This window comes from Acartia tonsa, chromosome 3 (assembly GCF_053477335.1).
Source record: "Acartia tonsa isolate MP-2025a chromosome 3, ASM5347733v1, whole genome shotgun sequence".
Classification (NCBI taxonomy): Eukaryota; Metazoa; Arthropoda; class Copepoda; order Calanoida; family Acartiidae; genus Acartia; species Acartia tonsa.
This window is the reverse complement of record NC_137262.1, coordinates 2,074,563-2,096,053: the sequence shown is the minus strand read 5'-3', so window position 1 is coordinate 2,096,053 and position 21,491 is coordinate 2,074,563. Positions and strand designations below refer to the sequence as shown.

Sequence of the window (21,491 nt, the reverse complement as noted above, 5' to 3'; positions counted from 1 at the left end):
AATTAACTATTAAAAATTCATGGAGGTTGGACTGCTTTTCAGGACGTTTTTGGCTATATTTGTATCTTTTAAATTTCAGGTATAGTCCCTTTTGTGACATTGCCTCTTATGGTGCATTTCGTCGAATTTTCACAGTAGCTTTTCACCTATTTATAGCTCCTGCGGGGCCAATTGCCTAACCCTGCAGGGAAATCACCTGACCTAACTTAACCTAGAATAACCTTTTAAAAGCTACTATGAAAATACGACGAAATGCCCCTTAAGAGGCGTTGCCACAAAAGAGACTATACCCTATATTTCTAAGAGATTTTTATATCTGTAGATGAAAGGACAAGTAATTTTTTTGTGGATTATAATATTTAAAAAAATAAAATTTCTCGCTTATTCGAGCATCCAGTATGTAATTTACTTTGACTGTCATCACACAACATACAGGAAAAAGGATTTGTGACTTTTTCTACCTAAAATATATTTTTATTTCAACAGATGCTCTTTAAATTTACTTGTCTGTATTCTTATTCATGATTTTTTTGTGCTTTGCTACTTAAAGATGTTGTCATACAATAAATAAATATTTAAAATCAGTTTTACATATTAGGTTAATTTTTGGTAAATTATTTCCAAAATGAGTGTTTTTATCTCCCCCCCCAAAAAATTTTTTTTTAATGAGGTTATTCATCCTTCCTGTTGAGATTTTATAACATCCCCTTCCACCCATAAAAAATATTTTGTGGTGGGGGGGGGGGGGTTAAATTATCTTCTGTACTTTTTTTTCAAAGATGCTTTCTAGCTCTCTTCCCTTCGGTCATTGCAGGGTGGGGAGAAGGGATGGGGGAGAAGAGATGGGGGGGGGGAAGATGTGGGATATAAATGGGAAAAAGGGATGGGGGAAGGGATGGGGAAGAAGGGATAAGAACTAGAAGGCCCATAATCAAATAATCCCACCCCTTAAAACGCCCTTATTTAAAATTAGTATATATAATCAAAATGCCCCCCCCTTAAGCAAAGTGCCCCCCCGGGGCACTTTGATTTAGGGGGGGGCAAAATTTTACAAAATCTTTAAAATGCCCCCCCCTAGACAAAGTGCTTCGCACGCCACTGCAACCAAGGACTAAATCAAAACTTTAATGTAATTTAAAATTGTCTCCGACATTCTTGATATAAATGGAAGTTCATGTTATCTTTACTGAAATCAATTGATAGAATATAAAAGAATTAATTTAAGTAATAACATCCAAATTATTTTGAAATTTTAAACTTTTGTAATTTTAAATAAAAATCATTAATAATGACATTTGATTTATGTGACCTTTCAATTTCAATAGAATGAACTTATTCAAATGACAGTAGAAAATTATAATTTTCTCCTTTCATCATAATTTTAATTTGATTTGTGAGAAATAAAAGTTATATTTATTTTCCTTTTAAATTCAGTATTTGTAAGTCAATTAAACGTAATTCTGATTACAAGCCTACTCAATAATTTCCTATGTCTGTCCACCAGTCATTTATTTTCTCAGCTGCTATTGAAGATAGACAGCTGAAATTTTAGTTAAGATTTGTATTACATTTGTCAGTCAGTTATGCATCAAAATATAAACATTATTTTTAAAGGTTTCGTGATTTTCTTTGAGTGTTAGCATTTTTTCCCTTTTTTTTGTATGTTGTTTAATCTGATCTTGTTTAGATAGAAACAATTGAAACGACAAGTAGTTAAAAGAAAAATATCAACTTATTGTTTCTCCAATTTTAGTTAAAAAATAAATTTAATCTTCCTCTGGGTGCATCTTAAATGTAAAATCTTAGAAAAAAATGGCTAAAAGCTGCAAATGAGCTATATAAATCTTTCCAGGAATGGAGAAATCAATCAATTAAAAAGCTTTGGAGAGCTTGACGGACATACAAAAAAATCTTACTTCTTCATATTACAGGATTTTGGGATCTACTGCAGTTCACGGTAAAGTATTGCTGGTAACGAATATTGCCAAAAATCTATGAATTTTAAAGGCTGCCAAACGGCTGAATGTACAGATCATGCCCGCACACTGTTTTAAGCAGCATAAGAATGCCTACAAATAATCCGGAATAGCCATAAATCAATAATGCATAATTATCTCGCATTGCAGAGAAATGTGCGAAAAAGGCGTATTTTACGCGTTTTTTCTTCAGTGAAGCTTTCCCTGTGCATCATTGGATCTTGGCTATTTCAGATTATTTGTAGGCTTTCTTATACCGCTTAAAATGGTGTGCGGGTATGATCTGTACGTTCAGCCATTTGGCAGCTAGCAGCCTTTAAAATTCTTAGATTTTTGGCAATATTCGTTACCAGCAATATTTTACCATGAACTGCAGTAGATCCGGATTTTGAACCCAGCTAATGTACTCAAATCTATTTCATGACGGGATTTAGAAGGGAGGGGAGGAAGAAAATTGTTATTAAAAAAGGTTTTTGTTCTTAAATCTTTGTCAGTTCTAATTAACTAATACATTAATTCACCTTCTCATAATATATTTATATAAAATCGTATTTTTGCACCACCCTAATGTACTTCAATCTATATTTCATCCACCACCCTTGACCTTGAGTAAGGGGGAAGGGGGAGGATTGAAAGTTGTGTTGTGAGTGAAAAAATTCAATTATTTTGTGACACGAGTTGTAAATGATATCCCATAACAGTGAAGTGATGCTCTCAAACAGTTTTTTTGCACAATGTTCTGGTTTCTTTTCTATAGTATATATTCAAGGGAATACATAATTTTACTACACTGTTTGAAAAGAGTCATTTTAAAGGTTTTTAAGGGGTGGGGGGGGGGGGGGAAGTTTGTACAGTTATAGGAAATGAAAATTCGGTACCAAATTTTGCCTTGGCCGTTTGGGCTTGTTTTTTTAGTTATCAACCTAATTCTTTTTGTAAGCTCTCTTATATGATTGGATCTACCTGTAAACTCCCCCCCCCCCTTATAGTAAGTTTTATATAAACTATTCTTTTTTAAAAATTAGAAGAAATGACAAAATCCATAAAAGCGATTGTTAAAAAAGGTAGGACAAAAGAGCATAAACACTTACAGAGTGTCAGAACTGAATAATCTGATTATAAATGTATAAGAGTCGAAGCAAAATTGTAAGTAAATTTGTTGAAAAATTGCTTGATGCAGGATAATGTTTAAGGATATACATACTTTTTTAGGACTTGATTATAGAGTTGCTTCGCTTATAATATTGTACTTTGTTGTCCCAGAAATCAATATACCAAAAATCAGACCAATCGGATAATTAGATCATATAAAAATTTGTTGTTAAAAAAGTGAAAAATTCAACATGTTGAAAATGGACGTACGGACATACTGGTTACGATTATATAGTTGCTTCGCTTTCTAAATTGTATCTAACTACTACAGGGATTACCATGCAAATTTGAAATCGATAGGACAATTATAAAGTGCCTAATTTAATAAAAAAAGCTATCCGTCATGGTCGGACGGACGGATCGACCCTAATTTTAGAAAAGCTTCGCTTTTATGAATTTAAAATGGGGTAGTCTCCCCCCCTAGTAAAATCAAGGTGATTGGATACACCCAATTAAAAGTCCATCCCCCTCCCCTGGCAAAACCCTGTGCACGTTGCACACAATATAAATATTATTTTATTTTTTAAAGCACATTTTAAACCAGAGTAAGTTTGGAACAAATATGTGTGAAATTCAATTTGATGCTCACAAGATATCAGCTCCTGTCACATGGATAAATATAATTAAGTCAAAATGGATTTAGGTTGCTAACATGGACATCATTTATTGTTCAGTACGTTGTGTTCATCCAAATATGAGGGGACGGGATGTGGTAAAGAGGGTGGAAGGGGTGAATGTTATTTTAGCCAGCTTTATCAGAGAACAGAGCTGGATATTTAAATTATTTTAGTGGTGAGCCAGATCGGGGTGAGCCAACTTTTCACCAATGAGAGCACAGCATTTTATGAAATGCCGCGCTGTGATTGGCTGATTTCGGCTCACCCCGATCTGGCTCACCACTAAAATGATTTAAAGATCCAGCTCAGGTAAATCTGGTGTAACATCCAAGCAATAATATATACATGGCATTGCAAATAATTTGTTTAAGAATAGGGATCTTAAGGTATAAGACAATGAACGATAAATTGATATACATCCCATTAAAATGATTGGTAAAACTGCTTAAAAACTACTACTTTGGAACCAACCAAAAAAAATTTAATAAAAGTACCAATACTTTTCTTAGTCAAAAAATAAAATAACGGGTACTAAACTTTGCTTGGTCCAATAGTCTTAAAAGACCATAACATATTTTACGCGAAAAGGTTTCGTGGTTTTTTCCTACTTTTCAGGTATATATTAATAATCATGAAACTGAATATCTACTCTATAACTCACTTATGTCCGTTAGTACATCCGCAATTTGTTTGCGCTTCGCTACTTATGGATGTTGCCAACCTTGTTTTAAAATGATGGTTTAATAATCAGTATCCATGGCCGCGAATATGAAAAGTTTATGGTATACACCTTAGGGGGAAAGTCGATGCAAATTTAATATTTTTATACAAGATTTTCCTTAGGTACATAAAGTAGAAACATCTATAATACAAAGTAGAACGCAGTCTGTCTGTTTGTTTGTCTGTGTGTTTGTGTGTCTGTAGCGAAGGATCTCGCTAACCGCTGAACCGATCGGGTTCTCCTTTACAGGGTAGCTTTTCATAGGTCCCGGGAAGGTTTATAACTATTTTCTTGGGGGATGGGACACCCCCAACCCCCCAAAAAGTGAAACATACCCCCACCCCCCGAAAAATATTTTCTTTTTAAAACTAAAATTAAAAGTTGGGTCGACTACCCCCAAATAAAATTATTTTTTCAAATTTTTCTTTGAGATCAAAATACCTACGAAAAATCAGTTATTTAATTAATTTTATAATTTTTCATTTTAATATTCGCGGAGAGCTGTCTTTAATACGATGCGATACTATTCCAGTATGTTTTCGAAACCAATTAATATCCGCTGGATTAGAACCGGTTCTGAGCAATAGTGAAAAATCATGAATCGAATCGTATTATGAACAGTTTTCCACAATACAAATACGAAAAATAATAACTATTCTCTAAGCCCCCCCCCCTGATTATAGCAAAAGTAAAATATGTCACGTTTAATATTTATTTTATTTGTAACCAAATTTTTCTGACCTAAGAATCAATTATAAATTTGGTCATGTCAAGAAATCAAAACTTCCAAGACAATTTTCTCAGAAATAAATAAGTTGTCAAATGCTATAGATCTGATTTAAGTCAAACTATCCCAAATTTTGCAAATTCGAAGATTTCTAAATAAAAATATGTTTACAACAAAACAAAAAGCAAGAATAGTTCAGATCGCTTTATAGACAGCTTTCCGCAGATAATTTATTGAAAAATTATAAAATTAAAACCAGTTTTTTAAAACCCGAAGGGCAAAGGCACAGGCTACCAAAACAGGTATTGATGTTATGGTTTTATTTTAGTATTAGTGGGAAATTGTCTGAAATAAGATGCTTAATATGATTTTCCAGTTGATATTTTGGTTCTAATCCAACGGATATTAATCGGTTTCAAAGTCATACTGGAAATATTTAACATTCCATCAGATATAATCGAAAATTCGAATTTTTGTATTTTTTTACACAAAGAGATTTTTTCAAGTTTAAAAAAAGTTAATCAAAACTTCATTTTACCTAAATTTTTCCTGCATCATATTTAATTCATTTAACATTAATCACTTTATTTTTTAATTTTTATTAGTAGCGAAGCTACTCTATAATTCACTTTGTCCGTCCGTCAGTCCGTCAGTCAGTCAGTCCGTCAGTCCGTCAGTCCGTAACGCTATGGGGGAAATGGGATTTACTCAGCTCCTATAAAAGATAAAATTCTGAAATTTTTTGACAACATTCCCATCATTAAGGAGCACAATTAACTATAAAACATCACTGGCGGTCGGACGGCTTTTTAGCAGGTTTTAGGCTATTTTTAGATTTTCCACATTTTCCCCCATATCTTTGGTGTTTATGGTCCGATTTTCAAAATTCTTTTAGTTAAAGATATCAAAATTAAATTTTCCGTCGTTTGGAGAAAACAACAATAACGGTCAGACTGCCTTTTTGCAGGTTTTTAGCTATTTTTACATTTTCCACCATATCTTTGGTGTTTATGAACCGATTTTCAAAATTTTTTCAGTTATAGATATCAAAATCAAATTTCCCGTCGTTTGAAGAAAACAACTATTAAGGCCAGACTGCCTTTTTTTGCAGGTTTTTGGCTATTTTATATTTTTTTACATTTTCCCTTATATCTTTGGTGTTTTTAGTCCAATTTTCAAATTTTTTTCAGTTAAAGATGTTAAAATTAAATTTCCCGTCGTTTGAAGAAAACAACAATAATGGTCAGACTGCCTTTTTGCAGGGTTTTGGCTATTTTCAAATTTTTTACATTTTTTCCCATATCTTTGGTGTTTATGATCCGATTTTCAAAATTTTTTCTGTTTTAGATATCAAAATTAAATTTCCCGTTGTTTGAAGAAAACAACCATGACGGTCATTCCCATCCACGAAATTTTGTGCTTCGCTACTTATGGATGTTGTCATCCTTGTTTAACTGTGAATAGTTTATGTAATATTTGCAAAAGTGCAACACAGTAAAAATTCTAAAATTAGAACTTGAACAAACTTTTCAAAGACTAATAGAAGTTTTGTGCAAGTTTGAGTAAAACTTTAATTAAACATGTTTCTATTAGATGTAGTGGAAGTAAACTAATATAAATATGGTTTCAAACTCCGTATTTTGCTCAAATATATTTGTTACTCTCACACTTCACAGGGTGTGAACGTACAATACCGCTGATGAACCGACTTAAAGTTTTAGCTAATAACAGTAAAACAAAATAATCGGGTATAGTCCTTTTCACGACATCCCTCCATAAGGAGCGATTCTTCGTATTTTTAAAATGGCTTTTTATAGGTTATTTTAGGTTAGGTTAGGTTATATTGTGTTAGGTGATTGCCCCACAGGGTTAGGTAATTGGCCCCGCAGGGTTAGAGCCCCCCGCAGGGGCTAGAAATAGGAGAAAAGCTACTGTGAAAAATACGAAGAATCGCTCCTTATGGAGGGATGTCGTGAAAAGGACTATACCCAAATAATCTTCCAAAATTTACATTAAAATCTGCAAACAATTCTACGAAATTCGTTTAAATTTACATCTGCTTTTATGCAGTATATAAACAAAACTATTGTTTTGTATAAAGACTAAAAATTATATTAGGTAATTATTTATTATTTTGCTATTTTTCAAAATGTCTTTAAAAACCACATGAAATGAAATGAAATACTAAGGTTAATTTGCGATTTTTTTTTGTAAATACTTAAAATACTTTTTAACATAAAAAGCTAAAGAAGATTTAATGTTCATGGGAAACCATTTCAAAATTTTAGGAAAGAATTGTATTTGTAAACGGTAGGTTCTAGGCAATTGACAGGGGTTGGGGGGTTACATTATACACTGTACCCAAAAGAGCAAAAAAATACATGTAAACAAAAATTTCCACTTTTGGCAATAAACCCCTACTACAGGCAAGGCGCGAAGCAACAATAATTTTTTAAAATCTTAATAGAACGTTTCTTTATCCTATTTGTATAAACCCCGTGAGACATGCTACTATGAGAAAATATTTACGGCGGAGAGTAATAACTGTATAAGGTAGAGAAAATGCTCTTACAGATATTTAAGAAATTGGGGAACGGAAGGAAGAAGGATATGGGGGGGGGGGGCGGAATTGTTTAGAGGTTAAACAAGGATGAAGTAATCAGGAACGATTAGGTATACAATTCAAGCTGTCACCAACAACTGAATTAATTTGAACAAATATTTGGTAATTTTAGCAATTTTTTTAATGTTTTATTTAGGGGGCAACGCTAATATACGATTTTCAATGATATATTGACAATACCTGCTAAAATAATCTGAAATATAGAATTGATGATTCTATGTTAATTTTAGTGTTATATAGTTTTTGTTGGTTTTCATTTTCTGTGAAGAACACGGATTTTAAAACAATTTTATTTAACACAACAAATTTGGTTTAATTTTATTTGTTTATATTCATTTCTTTAAATATAGATCTTAAATAAGTTTAGTACAAGTTTGAGAATATATGTACTATTATAAATAGAATGGCAATGAATAGAAACTTATAATGTACTATTCCAATCAACTTCTAATACTGATTAATGATGGATTTCTTCAATAAGTAAAAGTTTAGGAGTACTTAGAAAATATTTACCACATAAAACAAGGATGACAACATCCATAAGTAGCGAATGAGGAATGTAAACTTATTTCTCGTGTTCATTCGAATCCGGTGGATATAAACCGGTTCTCATCCATACGAAAAAACTATGTCTAGCATTGTATTATATCTAGCTTTCTACCATTATAAAATTGTACAATAATAAGATTAAAACCAGTTTTTTTAGCCCGTACCTACGGCACCTCAGGGCTAAAAAAAACTGGTTTTAATCTTATAATTGTACATTCTATATCCGCGGAAAGCTGTTTATAATACAATACGAGAAATAACTATTAATCAATAAAATTTTCAGCTGTCTATCTTAAATAGGAGCCGAGAAAATCACGTTTCCCCCACTTTGTCTCTGACAGACGGACGGACATTTCGAATTATAGAGTAGCTTCGCTACTAAAAATGAGCAAAATATAAAGGGTGTTATCATGATTTACACCGCCGTCTTAAGAACTTGAAATCTTACCACAATGTTTAGCGTTTTTGACCTTTCTATAGACACCTTAACCAGGTTTCTAACCCAATCCTTAGGGATCTTAAGCGATAAGGCAATTACCAATAAATTGATGTACTGTACATACCCAATTATAATAAACAAAATTGTCCCTGCTTTAGATTACAACAAGTGAATAAACGTTTGAACACTAAATGAACCATCCAAGCAAAATTCGATAAAAAGTCCTAAAATTTATTGAGCAAACGAATAAGAAAACGTTATTATATAACTTTGGGGACTAGTGTAATAAACAGCCCAAATGTGCCATCCCTCCAGAAGAAACTTGTTTCCTTTATTGAACTACTAGGTGTCTCTCATAGCTCAACCAAAGAATGTTGGAAACTTTATCTGTATGTTGCAGGTTCGAACTCACCCGAGAGGGTGGGATCTTTTGTAGTTGTTAAAAACTGGGAGTTTCTGTGTAGTAAAGTCGTCGCAAATATAGACATTAAATAAACTCACCACATTGTAAATTCACCAGGACTTGAGTACTCCAGGAAATAGTTGAAGGTTGCAGACAATACATCAATATCCTAAAAATATCAATGAATCAATATTTTTTAGGGTGATTTCACAAAAAGTACAAGCTGAGCACTGAAACACCACCCTTAAATAAATAAATAGAATTTTTTTTTCTGTGCCTATCCCCTTAGAGGCTTATACCTGAAGTGCCCCAACCCTGTGGGGCTACCCTAACTTATAAGAAACAAACAAACAGAACCTCACCCCCCCCCTTAATTTTCAATCTTATTTACAAAATAAGGAGGGGGGTTTCCAGTACTCAACAATGTTCTAAGAGTGAAGGCGCACTTCTTAGATTTTAAAAATCTATACAGTAATTTGAAAGTGGGTATTTGTGCCATTTAAGATCTTACGATAGAGCAGACGTTAGAGCCACACTTTTAAGGAAAAGATTATTATGGTCATGTTATTTTCTTTTAAATTACGAAGGGAAAAGTACATTTGGTACATTTTTTAAAAATATAAATTTGATTTATATTATACCTAATCTAAAATATCTAAAATTAAAAACTATTTGATCGAAGTGGAACTGAAAATTAGTTATATAAAATATTAAAATTTCTAAAAATAAAAAAATTACAATATTATTCTTCCTAATAACTCAGATTTCATATTCTAAATATGATTCAAAGATTTCATTTAATGAATAGAGTTTTTTTTAAAGTACTGAGGTGTATTCTTAAAAAACAATTTGCCCCTACTAATCGCTTAGGGGGGCAAAATTGTTTTCATGAAAAATCCTCCAAAATCACATAAAAAATTTACAAAAATTAAATAAAATCTTATGTTAAAAACCCTTCTATGATACCTATTGTTTAATTTTTTGTAGATTTTTAATTTTTCACGAAAATAATTTTTCCCAACTAGGATTTTTTAAGAATCCACCTCTGGATACAGAATACGTAGATATATTGAAAGTGGAAAATTTGTCGTCAATTTAGGTTGCTAATATGAACATCATTTAATGGCCAGTTCGTTCATCCAGTTAGATAGGAGGAGGATCATCATTTTTTTAATGAAAATCTGGGGCAACATCCAAGTAATCATATATCGATTAATAAAAAACATTCATATTTTAGTTAAGGTTTATTTCAAAAATGTAATTCTTTCAAAAAGAGAAAAAAATTACTTAATATTTTGAATTTAAGAATCAACAAAATATGTTTATGCAATTTCAAAATTGTAAAATGTTTCGCATCTGCTTAATTTAGGCGCAAAAATTATTTTGAGAGAACTTTCAACGCTCAAGCATCCAATGGCAGTCAAGATTACAAAACCCCTAGTGCAATTGAAACGAAAAAAAACTGCGGCTATCGAACCTTTAAGTTTGAGAAACCAATATCTTTATTCTTTGAAGTGATATTTGATTTAAAATATTATATATTCGTTCCTTATTATTTCCTAAAATCTGTTTTCTTAATGCATTTTAAGAATTTCAATATTTTACATCTTGTACTAAAAGCATGAAGAGAACTTTTAGATAATTTTAAGATTTAAAAGATTTGATTATTTGACCAAATGATGTACATAGTACTTATTTTGTAATAGAAGATTATAAAGATGAATAATTCCTATTAAGTTTCGAATAATTTTAAAAATAAAAACCTAATTTTGTGTGTTATGAGGTTCTATGTACAATATATACTTGAATGTTGCAACAGATTTGCATGTACTCTGATAAAGTGATGCTTGAAGCTGGCTAAAATAACAAGGAGCATTTCCACCCCATTTACCCAATTCCCTCCCATCCAAGAAGTATGAACACAGTGACCAATAAATGAATTCCATGTTAGCCGAACACACACCTTTACGGAAATCTGCAAAAGCTACCGCTCCCTTATTTACAAATGATTCTAGACGAACAAAATGAAAATAAACAAGGATGACAACATACATAAAAGCAAAGCACTGAAACGGTAGGACAAAAGGACATTAACACTTTATAGTGTCAGAACTGAATAATCAGAATATAAATGTATAAGAGTCGAAGCAAAATTGTTGTAAGTTTGTTGAAAACTGATTGATACAGGATAATGTTTATGGACATACTTACATTTTAGAACTTGATTATAGAGTCCCAGGAATCAATATACTAAAAATCAGATGATCAATCGGATAATTAGATCACATAAATATTTGTGGTTAAAAAAGAAAAAAAACATGTTTAAAATGGACGTACGGGGATTCTGGTAATGATTAAAGATTTGCTACTCTTTCTAAATCGTACCTAACTACTAAAGGAATCACCATGCAAAGTTTGAAATCGATAGGTAGGACAATTCTAACAAGCCTAAATTAACAAAATTAACGAACGGACCGACCCTAATTATATAAAGCTTCGCTTCTAAAAACCGTCTAGGATAATGCGAGGTGCAGTACACTTGATTACTGTTTTGGAGGCCCCAAGGAGCCTAACAAATGACGAGAAATCATAAAAAGCGTAAAACTACCTGTTCCGGTTTCTCCAGCTCCAAACTATTCTTGTAAATGCGTAACCTACAGTCCCTAAAATAAAAATATTTCATAAAAATAAACTATAGGTAAATTGTAATACAGTAATAGGAAAGAAATCGTAGGACAACTAGGTAAAGTAAAAACAAAGTTGCTAAGTATTTATTAAATTCATAATTGTCTGGTTGTTGTTATTATAATATAACTAGAGTTGGCTCGATATAATTATCTCCCTATTGGCTAGTTTTCTATATGCATATCTATTTCTCAATATATCTATTTTCCTCGCCCGGCATTACTATCTAAAAGAAAGTAAATATTTAATAATCTAAATGATTTTAAAAAGATTTTTTAAATTATATTTTTTTCTTTACATTACCATCACCAAAGGGTTAATAATGATGATTACAATTTTGGTTTAATATTTGAACACACAAAGTGTCGCCACAATCGAATTCTTTTAAAACAGAGTTTTCTTACATTTATTATATTATAAATTTAAATTTTCTTTTTTTATGATTAGAAATTAAATACATTGATATAAGGTAAATAGCAACATGAAATTAAAAAAAGGAATTTATTTTTAATAAAGTAAAATAATGGGTCTTATCGTTCTGGGCAATGAGAGTTTATTATGGATTATTGGAGCACTATGAGTTTTAAACAAATATTCCTTGGAAAACTTGAGCTCGTTTATAGACATTTATTTCCTATATAGATCTGACATGGATCTTGAAGCAATTAAGCAGGCCGTTTTGTACATGTTAAAAATTGGAAGATTTCATTAAATAAAAGTTATCGCAAATATACTTAGTAAATGATTGTAACTACATTGGTGATACACAAAATTACCCCTCCTGTAGATTACAATCAGTAGTTAAAACGTTTAGACACTTAAGTTAATGAAACAACCAATCAAAATTCAATTTAAGTCCCCAATGTTGTTGGGCCAATGAATAAAAAAAGAAAGTGTTATCATAAAATTTTGGGGACTAGTGTAATAAATTGCCAAATGTCCCTCTATCCCTGATAAAATGTTCGGATCAACTGCAGTTCACGGTAAAATATTCCTGGTAACAAATATTTCCAAAATCTGTGAATTTTAAAGGCTGCTAGCTGCCAAACGGCTGAACGTACAGATCATACCCGCACACTATTTTAAGCGGCATAAGAAGGCCTTCAAATATAGCCAAGATCAATTGATGCACAGGGAAAGCTTCACTGAAGAAAAACGCGTAAAATAGGTCTTTTTCGCGCATTTCTCAGCACTGCGAGATAATCATGCATTATTGATTCATGGCTATTCCAGATTATTTGTAGGCCTTCTTATGCCGCTTAAAACAGTGTGCGGGCATGATCTGTACGTTCAGCCGTTTGGCAGCTAGCAGCTTTAAAATTCATAGATTTTTGGAAATATTCGTTACCAGGAATATTTCACCGTGAACTACAGTTGATCTAAATTGTCCTTACTTGTAATCATAGACAGCATATCTTTCTTTCCATTGTTGCCTGAGTCCACCAGCACTTATTGTCAACATATTTATGTTTCCTTTAAAAATATAGATATTAGTATTTCCATTGTTGCCTGAGTCCACCAGCACTTATTGTCAACATATTTATGTTTCCTATAAAAATATATAGATATTAGTATTTCCATTGTTGTCTGAGTCCACCAGCACTTATTGTCAACATATTTATGTTTCCTATAAAAATATAGATATTAGTATTTCCATTGTTGCCTGAGTCCACCAGCACTTATTGTCAACATATTTATGTTTCCTATAAAAATATATAGATATTAGTATTTCCATTGTTGTCTGAGTCCACCAGCACTTATTGTCAACATATTTATGTTTCCTATAAAAATATAGATATTAGTATTTCCATTGTTGCCTGAGTCCACCAGCACTTATTGTCAACATATTTATGTTTCCTATAAAAATATATAGATATTAGTATTTCCATTGTTGTCTGAGTCCACCAGCACTTATTGTCAACATATTTATGTTTCCTATAAAAATATAGATATTAGTATTTCCATTGTTGCCTGAGTCCACCAGCACTTATTGTCAACATATTTATGTTTCCTATAAAAATATATAGATATTAGTATTTCCATTGTTGTCTGAGTCCACCAGCACTTATTGTCAACATATTTATGTTTCCTATAAAAATATAGATATTAGTATTTCCATTGTTGCCTGAGTCCACCAGCACTTATTGTCAACATATTTATGTTTCCTATAAAAATATATAGATATTAGTATTTCCATTGTTGTCTGAGTCCACCAGCACTTATTGTCAACATATTTATGTTTCCTATAAAAATATAGATATTAGTATTTCCATTGTTGCCTGAGTCCACCAGCACTTATTGTCAACATATTTATGTTTCCTATAAAAATATATAGATATTAGTATTTCCATTGTTGTCTGAGTCCACCAGCACTTATTGTCAACATATTTATGTTTCCTTTAAAAAATATAGATATTAATATTTCCATTGTTGCCTGAGTCCACCAGCACTTATTGTCAACATATTTATGTTTCCTATAAAAATATATAGATATTAGTATTTCCATTGTTGTCTGAGTCCACCAGCACTTATTGTCAACATATTTATGTTTCCTATAAAAATATAGATATTAGTATTTCCATTGTTGCCTGAGTCCACCAGCACTTATTGTCAACATATTTATGTTTCCTATAAAAATATATAGATATTAGTATTTCCATTGTTGTCTGAGTCCACCAGCACTTATTGTCAACATATTTATGTTTCCTATAAAAATATAGATATTAGTATTTCCATTGTTGCCTGAGTCCACCAGCACTTATTGTCAACATATTTATGTTTCCTATAAAAATATATAGATATTAGTATTTCCATTGTTGTCTGAGTCCACCAGCACTTATTGTCAACATATTTATGTTTCCTATAAAAATATAGATATTAGTATTTCCATTGTTGCCTGAGTCCACCAGCACTTATTGTCAACATATTTATGTTTCCTATAAAAATATATAGATATTAGTATTTCCATTGTTGTCTGAGTCCACCAGCACTTATTGTCAACATATTTATGTTTCCTTTAAAAATATATAGATATTAGTATTTCCATTGTTGTCTGAGTCCACCAGCACTTATTGTCAACATATTTATGTTTCCTTTAAAAAATATTGATTAGTAATTACTTAATATCAGTTTTTAAGGATCAGGATTTTTTTGTTTATGGATGGGAAATGGACCATTAAGTAATGAACCCATTAAAAACGAAAATGCTTATTTAACGCATCGTATTCTAGACAGCCTTCCGCAGATTACAAAACTGGTTTTTATCCTATTATCTTTGTTTAATATCCGCGAAAGGCTGTCTAGAATACTATTAAATCCTTAAAATTGTGAATTCTTTGTGTTCTACAGGATCTCATGATATTAATTTAGTTTAATATTTTTAAGTCTATCCTAAAAACTGTTGTAATCTAAGAATGTTTTAAACTAATTAAAAATGTACAAATGAAGTAAATTCTAAAAATAAACTTTGTTTGGTCTCATCTTTTGCGGATTTTAAAAGTTTTTCTGAACACATTTATTTTTAGACTAAGTGAATTAAAGTTTGAATTCTGTGAGTACAAACCAAAAAAATTAGGTAAGATTTATTTTTATGAAACAATAAGACATTTTTCTCTAGGTAGGGTAAAACTGAAGGTACATTCCCCCAAAATGGATGTAAATCTATCCAGGACCCATATAAGAAGCTTCAATGTAATGGAAAACCATATCGGTCTATCATTTAAGGTACAAACATGAATACACTCAGAGAGACAGACATCCTGTTACTTTGATATAAGAATAGTTGTTTCTCGCATCGTATTATAAACGGCTTTCCGCGGATATAGAATGTACAATTATAAGATTTAAACTATTTTTTTTAGCCCCAAGGTGCCGAAGCCACCGGCTAAAAAAATGGTTTTAATCTTATGATTGTACATTTTTATATTCGTAGAAAACTGGATATAATACGATGCTAGACATAGTTTTTTTGTATGGATGAGAACCGGTTCCTATCCACCGGATTCGAATGAATACGAGAAAAAATGTACTATATGTCTGTTGATAAGAATTGTATTACCTTTCAGATCTTGTTTCTTATTTCTCATTTCAAAGTCTGTAGTTCTAAAAAAAAGAACAAAAGTTGTAAAAATCTCCCAAGAGGGTTACCAAGAGATAATTCCCCCCCCCCCCCGTCCCCCAGATTTTTAGGAGCAACATTCACAAATGCCTGAGATATTACAACTGGGGAAAAAACAAAATATATTTTTTTGTATTGACTGATGAAAAAGTTTGGAGACAATTACTACGGCTGTATTATTCAGTTCTAATTATTTCAATCATTTAATTGGCCTTTTATTTGGATTAAAAAAACCTCTTTTAAAAGTGGAGAGTCAGTTTAAAAACAAAGGGGGAGGTAGGTTGTGCTAAAATTCCGTAAAGGTGTGAGTTTTAAGGCTAAAAAACAGTAGTAGAATGATAATATTCACTAAACATGTGTATTCCTTATTTTACTACTTTTTAAGTTAACAATGCCTGAAAATTTTCACCAAACGCTTTGCTAATGTCAAGCTGACAAAAATTAATTTTTAACATATAATACAAAGAATTACTATGGACAATCTAATAATGTTTTAAAATTAAGATCTTTGAAATAATTGGCATTATTTGTAAGTTTTGAAACTCTTTTCAAGAATTATTTTTTATAATTTTGTACTCATTGTCAGTTTGACATTAGCGAAGCATTCAATAAATTTCCCGGTTTTAAAATTTTTTTTTTAACTTAAAGAAAACTTAGTTTTTTTCAGTAAGGAATATACATATTTAATGAATATTTTCGTTCTACTACTGTTTTTAAGCCTTAAAACTCACACCTTTACAGAATTTACCCACAACCTACTGGTCTCTTTGTATGTCCACAAATAGGGGTGGTTACAGCCATCTGAATATTTAAATAGGAAAAAGCATGTTTATTTTTACTCTTTTCTTCACCAATGGATATATTGACTGAGGGAAAATTGTCGTCAATTCAGGGTGCTAACATGGACCTTATAGATTTGTTAGTTTGTTTATCCAGAAGGAGGGGTACGGATGAGGAGTATCGTCATTTCAGCAAGCTGAAGTATCACTTTATCAGAGTACATGGATTTCTGGTGCAACATCCAGGTAATAATAAATCTATTTCTTCGGCAAACAAATACAAGTATCTCTGTTCACATCACAATATAAACATTCAAAATTGAGAATTAATTCAATTTATTTTAAATGTGACATATTCTTCCCTATAACCTAGCTAGAGACTTGGAATCAAAACTACAGGTTGTTATCAATGGAATAAATATAAGAGTAAGACAGGTGTCCTACATTTATTTATCACATTGTATTATTACCAGCTTTCCGCGGATATTCAAATGAGAAATTATAAAATTAAAACCAGTTTTGTTATTCCCTGGAGACAAAGGTGTCAGGGATACAAAACTGATATTAATTTTATAATTTATATATGTGGAAATTTGTCTGTAATTCGATGTTATACATGATTTTTCGTTATAGCTGAGAACCGGTTTTAATCAACTGGCATTTATCGATTTCCGAGCCATACTGGAAATTTATTAAATGTACCTGAATAAGAGATCATTCTGATGGCTAGAGTCCTCCAGGTCCAAACTCTTTAACCGAACCTTCTTACCCTTTTTCGTCCTTAATAAAGAAAATCTTATAGGATTGTAGTATTATTTTTAAAAATAAAATTTGTAGGTATTGATCAGTTTATTTCAGCGTTGTGGAGCCGGGAGCCGTGGAGCCGCCACATTTTGCAGGAGCCGGAGCCGGCTCCGGGTTAGGTGAAAAAGAAATTTTTTTTATTAATTATTATTTTGTAACTCTGTTTTGTCGTGTGCAAATGCCCCTTTTAATTTTTTTCAAGTCCATTTTAATTAAAAATTGAACTTTTAAAACCTTCAAACGTCAAAAATAGACTTAGCAAAAAAAAATGTTGAGATTTTCTTGATTTTAGGTCGGAGCCGCACCAAAATCAAACAAATTATAGTAATTATTCTTTTCTGGCATCTATACAAAATAAGAAAGGTCGCTTAGCATTAAAAATATATATAATATATTTCTATCTAAATCAAACATGAACAATTTATTTTCTAACAAAAGAAGTTACATTTTAACAAAATCAATAAAATTTCTATTACGTTACACAAATGGCATTATATTACTTTGAAAAGTACTTTTATGTGTAATTATTTTAATTTTGTACTATACATAATATGAATACCAAATTTTAAGTGGCAATGGTATTATTTTAATAAAATAATATAATCTTCTCTTACCTACCAAGCCGAAAAAATAGCGAATGAATCGCCAATTCCAGCTGAAAAAATTGCGAATGATTCGCCAATTTTCGCAAATAAATGGCGAATTCGCAAAATACATGCCAAAAAAAATTCAAAAAAAAATATAAAAAAATTTAGAGAGGGTCCCACCCCCCAAGAAATAGTTTAAACCACCACAAGACCAGTAGGTATATTCCCTGAATAGTAGAATCCAATCCGTCAGTGGTTACCGAGATCTTAAGGAACGGACAGACAGACAGTCAGACAGACGGACAGAAAGACAAACAAAGAGACATCCTGTTACTGTATTATAAGGGTTGTACAATGTACATACCTTTTAAACCTGAGGAGTTTATCGTTTATCATTTTACTAACACAAAAGACACCCACCACATTCAAGAAATGCAACTAGAGAACTCAGGGAAATAGGGATAGGTGAATAGGAAACAATTAATTCAAGAAATGCAACTAGAGAACTCAGGGAAATATGGATAGGTGAATAGTAAACAATTAATTCAAGAAATGAAACTAGAGAACTCAGGGAAATAGGTATAGGTGAATAGGAAACAATTAATTCAAGAAATGAAACTAGAGAACTCAGGGAAATATGGATAGGTGAATATGAAACAATTAATTCAAGGAATACAACTAGAGAACTCAGGGAAATAGGTATAGGTGAATAGGAAACAATAAATTCAAGAAATGAAACTAGAGAACTCAGGGAAATAGGGATAGGTGAATAGGAAACAATAAATTCAAGCAATGAAACGTTTGGACACTCAAGTTTAAAAAACAAACAATCAAAATTTCATACAAGTCTCCAAAGTTATTAAGCCATCGAACAAGAAAACGTTAGTACACAATTTTGGGGACTAGAGTAATAAACAGCAACCCGGCCCCCCGTCCGTAGGTCTAAAACCTATGGAACTTTACTATGGCTAATCAATCAATAGAAAAGAATTACTTTATTAGCAAAGCTACTCAAGATATAGATAAATAACTTAAAAGAGAAAATTTAAATCTTTATTTTGTATATTTTTGACCTATTCACTTTTCCCTGAATATAAATTAAAACTGAATGTGACGCGTTTAAAATACACACGCAAACTGAATGTGAAACATTGCCGATCCATTTTTATTTAACCAAGACAGAGACAAGGATTAAAAAAAACATTCAAAACAATTTCGATTGATTTTTTATTTAGGTTAGTGAGGTGGATTCTTAAAAAAAAACTTTTTTGGCTCATGAGCTCACTAAAATAAGTGAGGCACGCTAAAAAATTGTGAAAAATCCTCCAAAATCGCATTAAAATTCTACAAAAAATTAAACATAATCTTATGTTAATGTTTTTTTAATTTTTGTAAATCTTTTATGCGATTTCGGAGGATTTTTCATAAAATGTTTTAACGAGCCTCACTAATTTTAGTGAGCCAGTAAGCCAAAAGATTTTTAAGAATCAACCTATAAATTGAAATTCAGAGTATATATCTCTGCCTATTTGTGTAACATGAGAAATTAAAATCTTTTAGAATGTTAATGTTTTTAAAAAGAATTTTCGCTCTTTTTTTTAATAAAGTAAAATAATACCTTTGCCCTAAGAGGTTTGATCAAACCAATTTTCGTATTTTAGATTTAAAATAAAAAAGAAAAAGAAAAACAAAATTGGGGGGGGGGTGGCAGGGGCGTCCAAGCTTTTTATTTTGGGGGGGGGGAAATTTTTTAAGGGGGGGGTAGTTTGTGTTTGGGGGGGGGGGGGGTAGCCTGCTGCAAGTTTCACTTTATTATATCATAAAACATATCATAAAGTACAAATAAAATTTTCATAATATGAAAATTTTAAGTTTGAAAAATCCCAATATTTATGATAAAATTGATGAAAAATCCAAATATTTGTTTCAAAATATGAAATGCAAAATACGAAAATATTTTGTATATTATTTAAATACTGGGATATAGTCCCTTTCGTGGCAACGCTCCTTAAGGGGCGATTCCTCATTTTTTTCACAGAAGCTTTTCTATTTCTAGCCCCTGCGAGAGGCTCTAATCCTGCGGGGCCAATTGCCTAACCCTGTGGGGCAATCACCTTACCCAATATAACCTAACCTAACCTAAAATAACCTATCAAAGGCCATTTTAAAAATACAACGAATCGCCCCTTAAGGGGCGTTGCCACGAAAGGGACTATTCCCAAACATTGTTTATCATTAGTTGTTAAAAACAATATTTTAGAATTTAATAAATATTTTTTGGGAATTTAATAAAAATTGTACCTACATTCTAATATGTTTCGTTGCAATGACAAAATTTTTAGGGATTTAAGGGATAAAACATGGACGATAAATTGTTGTACATCCTGAATTATGATAGACAAAAACACCCCCTTAAGTACAATAAAATTATTGGTTGAAAACCAGCCAATCAATATTTGTTAAAAAGTTCCCAAAGTTTCAAGATAATGATTAAGTGAACTTGTATATAAAACTTTGGAGTACCAGTGTAATTTATAGTCCAATGCCCCCCTCCCACCCCCCTCACCTCTCTGGTTTTTTTTCATTTTTCCATTAGTGGATTTAGGCAAGAATAAGGTATAACCTAGAAGCGAAACAAATCTAAAATAATATTTGGGGGGCAAATGTAGGACACAAGGAAAAGGGAATGTGATTCTGACAAACAATTCTGTAGGAATATTTCTCCACAACTTCCTTCCACTTTTCCTCCCCCTTCTTACCCACCCCTCTTCAGTTACATAAAAAAAAACTATACTCCCACCTTACTTCAAAAGGTTTCGTGATTTTTTTTTGTAGAATTGATTGTTAGAATAGCTAGGCCTTGTAGGACATCTCTCATATCATTATCCGGGTCTAGTAAGATCTCGCAAACGCCTGGACCAATTTCTTATTTATTTAGAAATCTTAAGGGATTAGACAGTTGACGATAAATTAAAATATCCCCATTGATGAAAAACAAAATTACCCGATCTGTGGATTGTTTAGACACTACTTCTTTGAAACTGACCAATCAAATAGAATAGAGGTATGGAAAGTTTGTAAGTCAACGAATAAGATATCGTGGTTACAAAACTTTGGGTACCAGTGCAATCTACAATGTTCAGTTAGTACAGGGCAGGTTTTATTCTATATTTTACCTGGGAGGCCTAACAGGATATTCTTGGTCCACACATATTGATGCGCTCTTCTCAAATAACTAAAAAATAAATCATTTGATTTTCGATCTAGAGGAGGGTGGGTGAAATAGGGAAATAGCCAAAAACCGTCCCAATA

General features: G+C 31.7%; 1 protein-coding gene across 2 annotated transcripts in view; it reads right to left on the bottom strand.

Annotated features, from left to right (window-relative positions):
• LOC145313036 (TBC1 domain family member 2B-like) overlaps window positions 1-21,491 on the bottom strand; it is a 78,199-nt gene that overhangs the window by 37,323 nt on the left and 19,385 nt on the right. The window contains exons 9-14 of one of the 2 annotated variants that reach the window (XM_080152273.1): window positions 21,356-21,414; window positions 17,491-17,568; window positions 15,950-15,993; window positions 13,287-13,365; window positions 11,816-11,870; window positions 9,306-9,376 (exon numbers count right to left, since the gene is read on the bottom strand). In XM_080152273.1, coding sequence (XP_080008399.1) covers window positions 9,306-9,376; window positions 11,816-11,870; window positions 13,287-13,365; window positions 15,950-15,993; window positions 17,491-17,568; window positions 21,356-21,414 — 386 coding nt within the window. Of the gene's footprint in view, window positions 1-9,305; window positions 9,377-11,815; window positions 11,871-13,286; window positions 13,366-15,949; window positions 15,994-17,490; window positions 17,569-18,543; window positions 18,640-21,355; window positions 21,415-21,491 lie in introns of those variants that run through there. The other variant, XM_080152274.1, reaches the window with a different exon arrangement.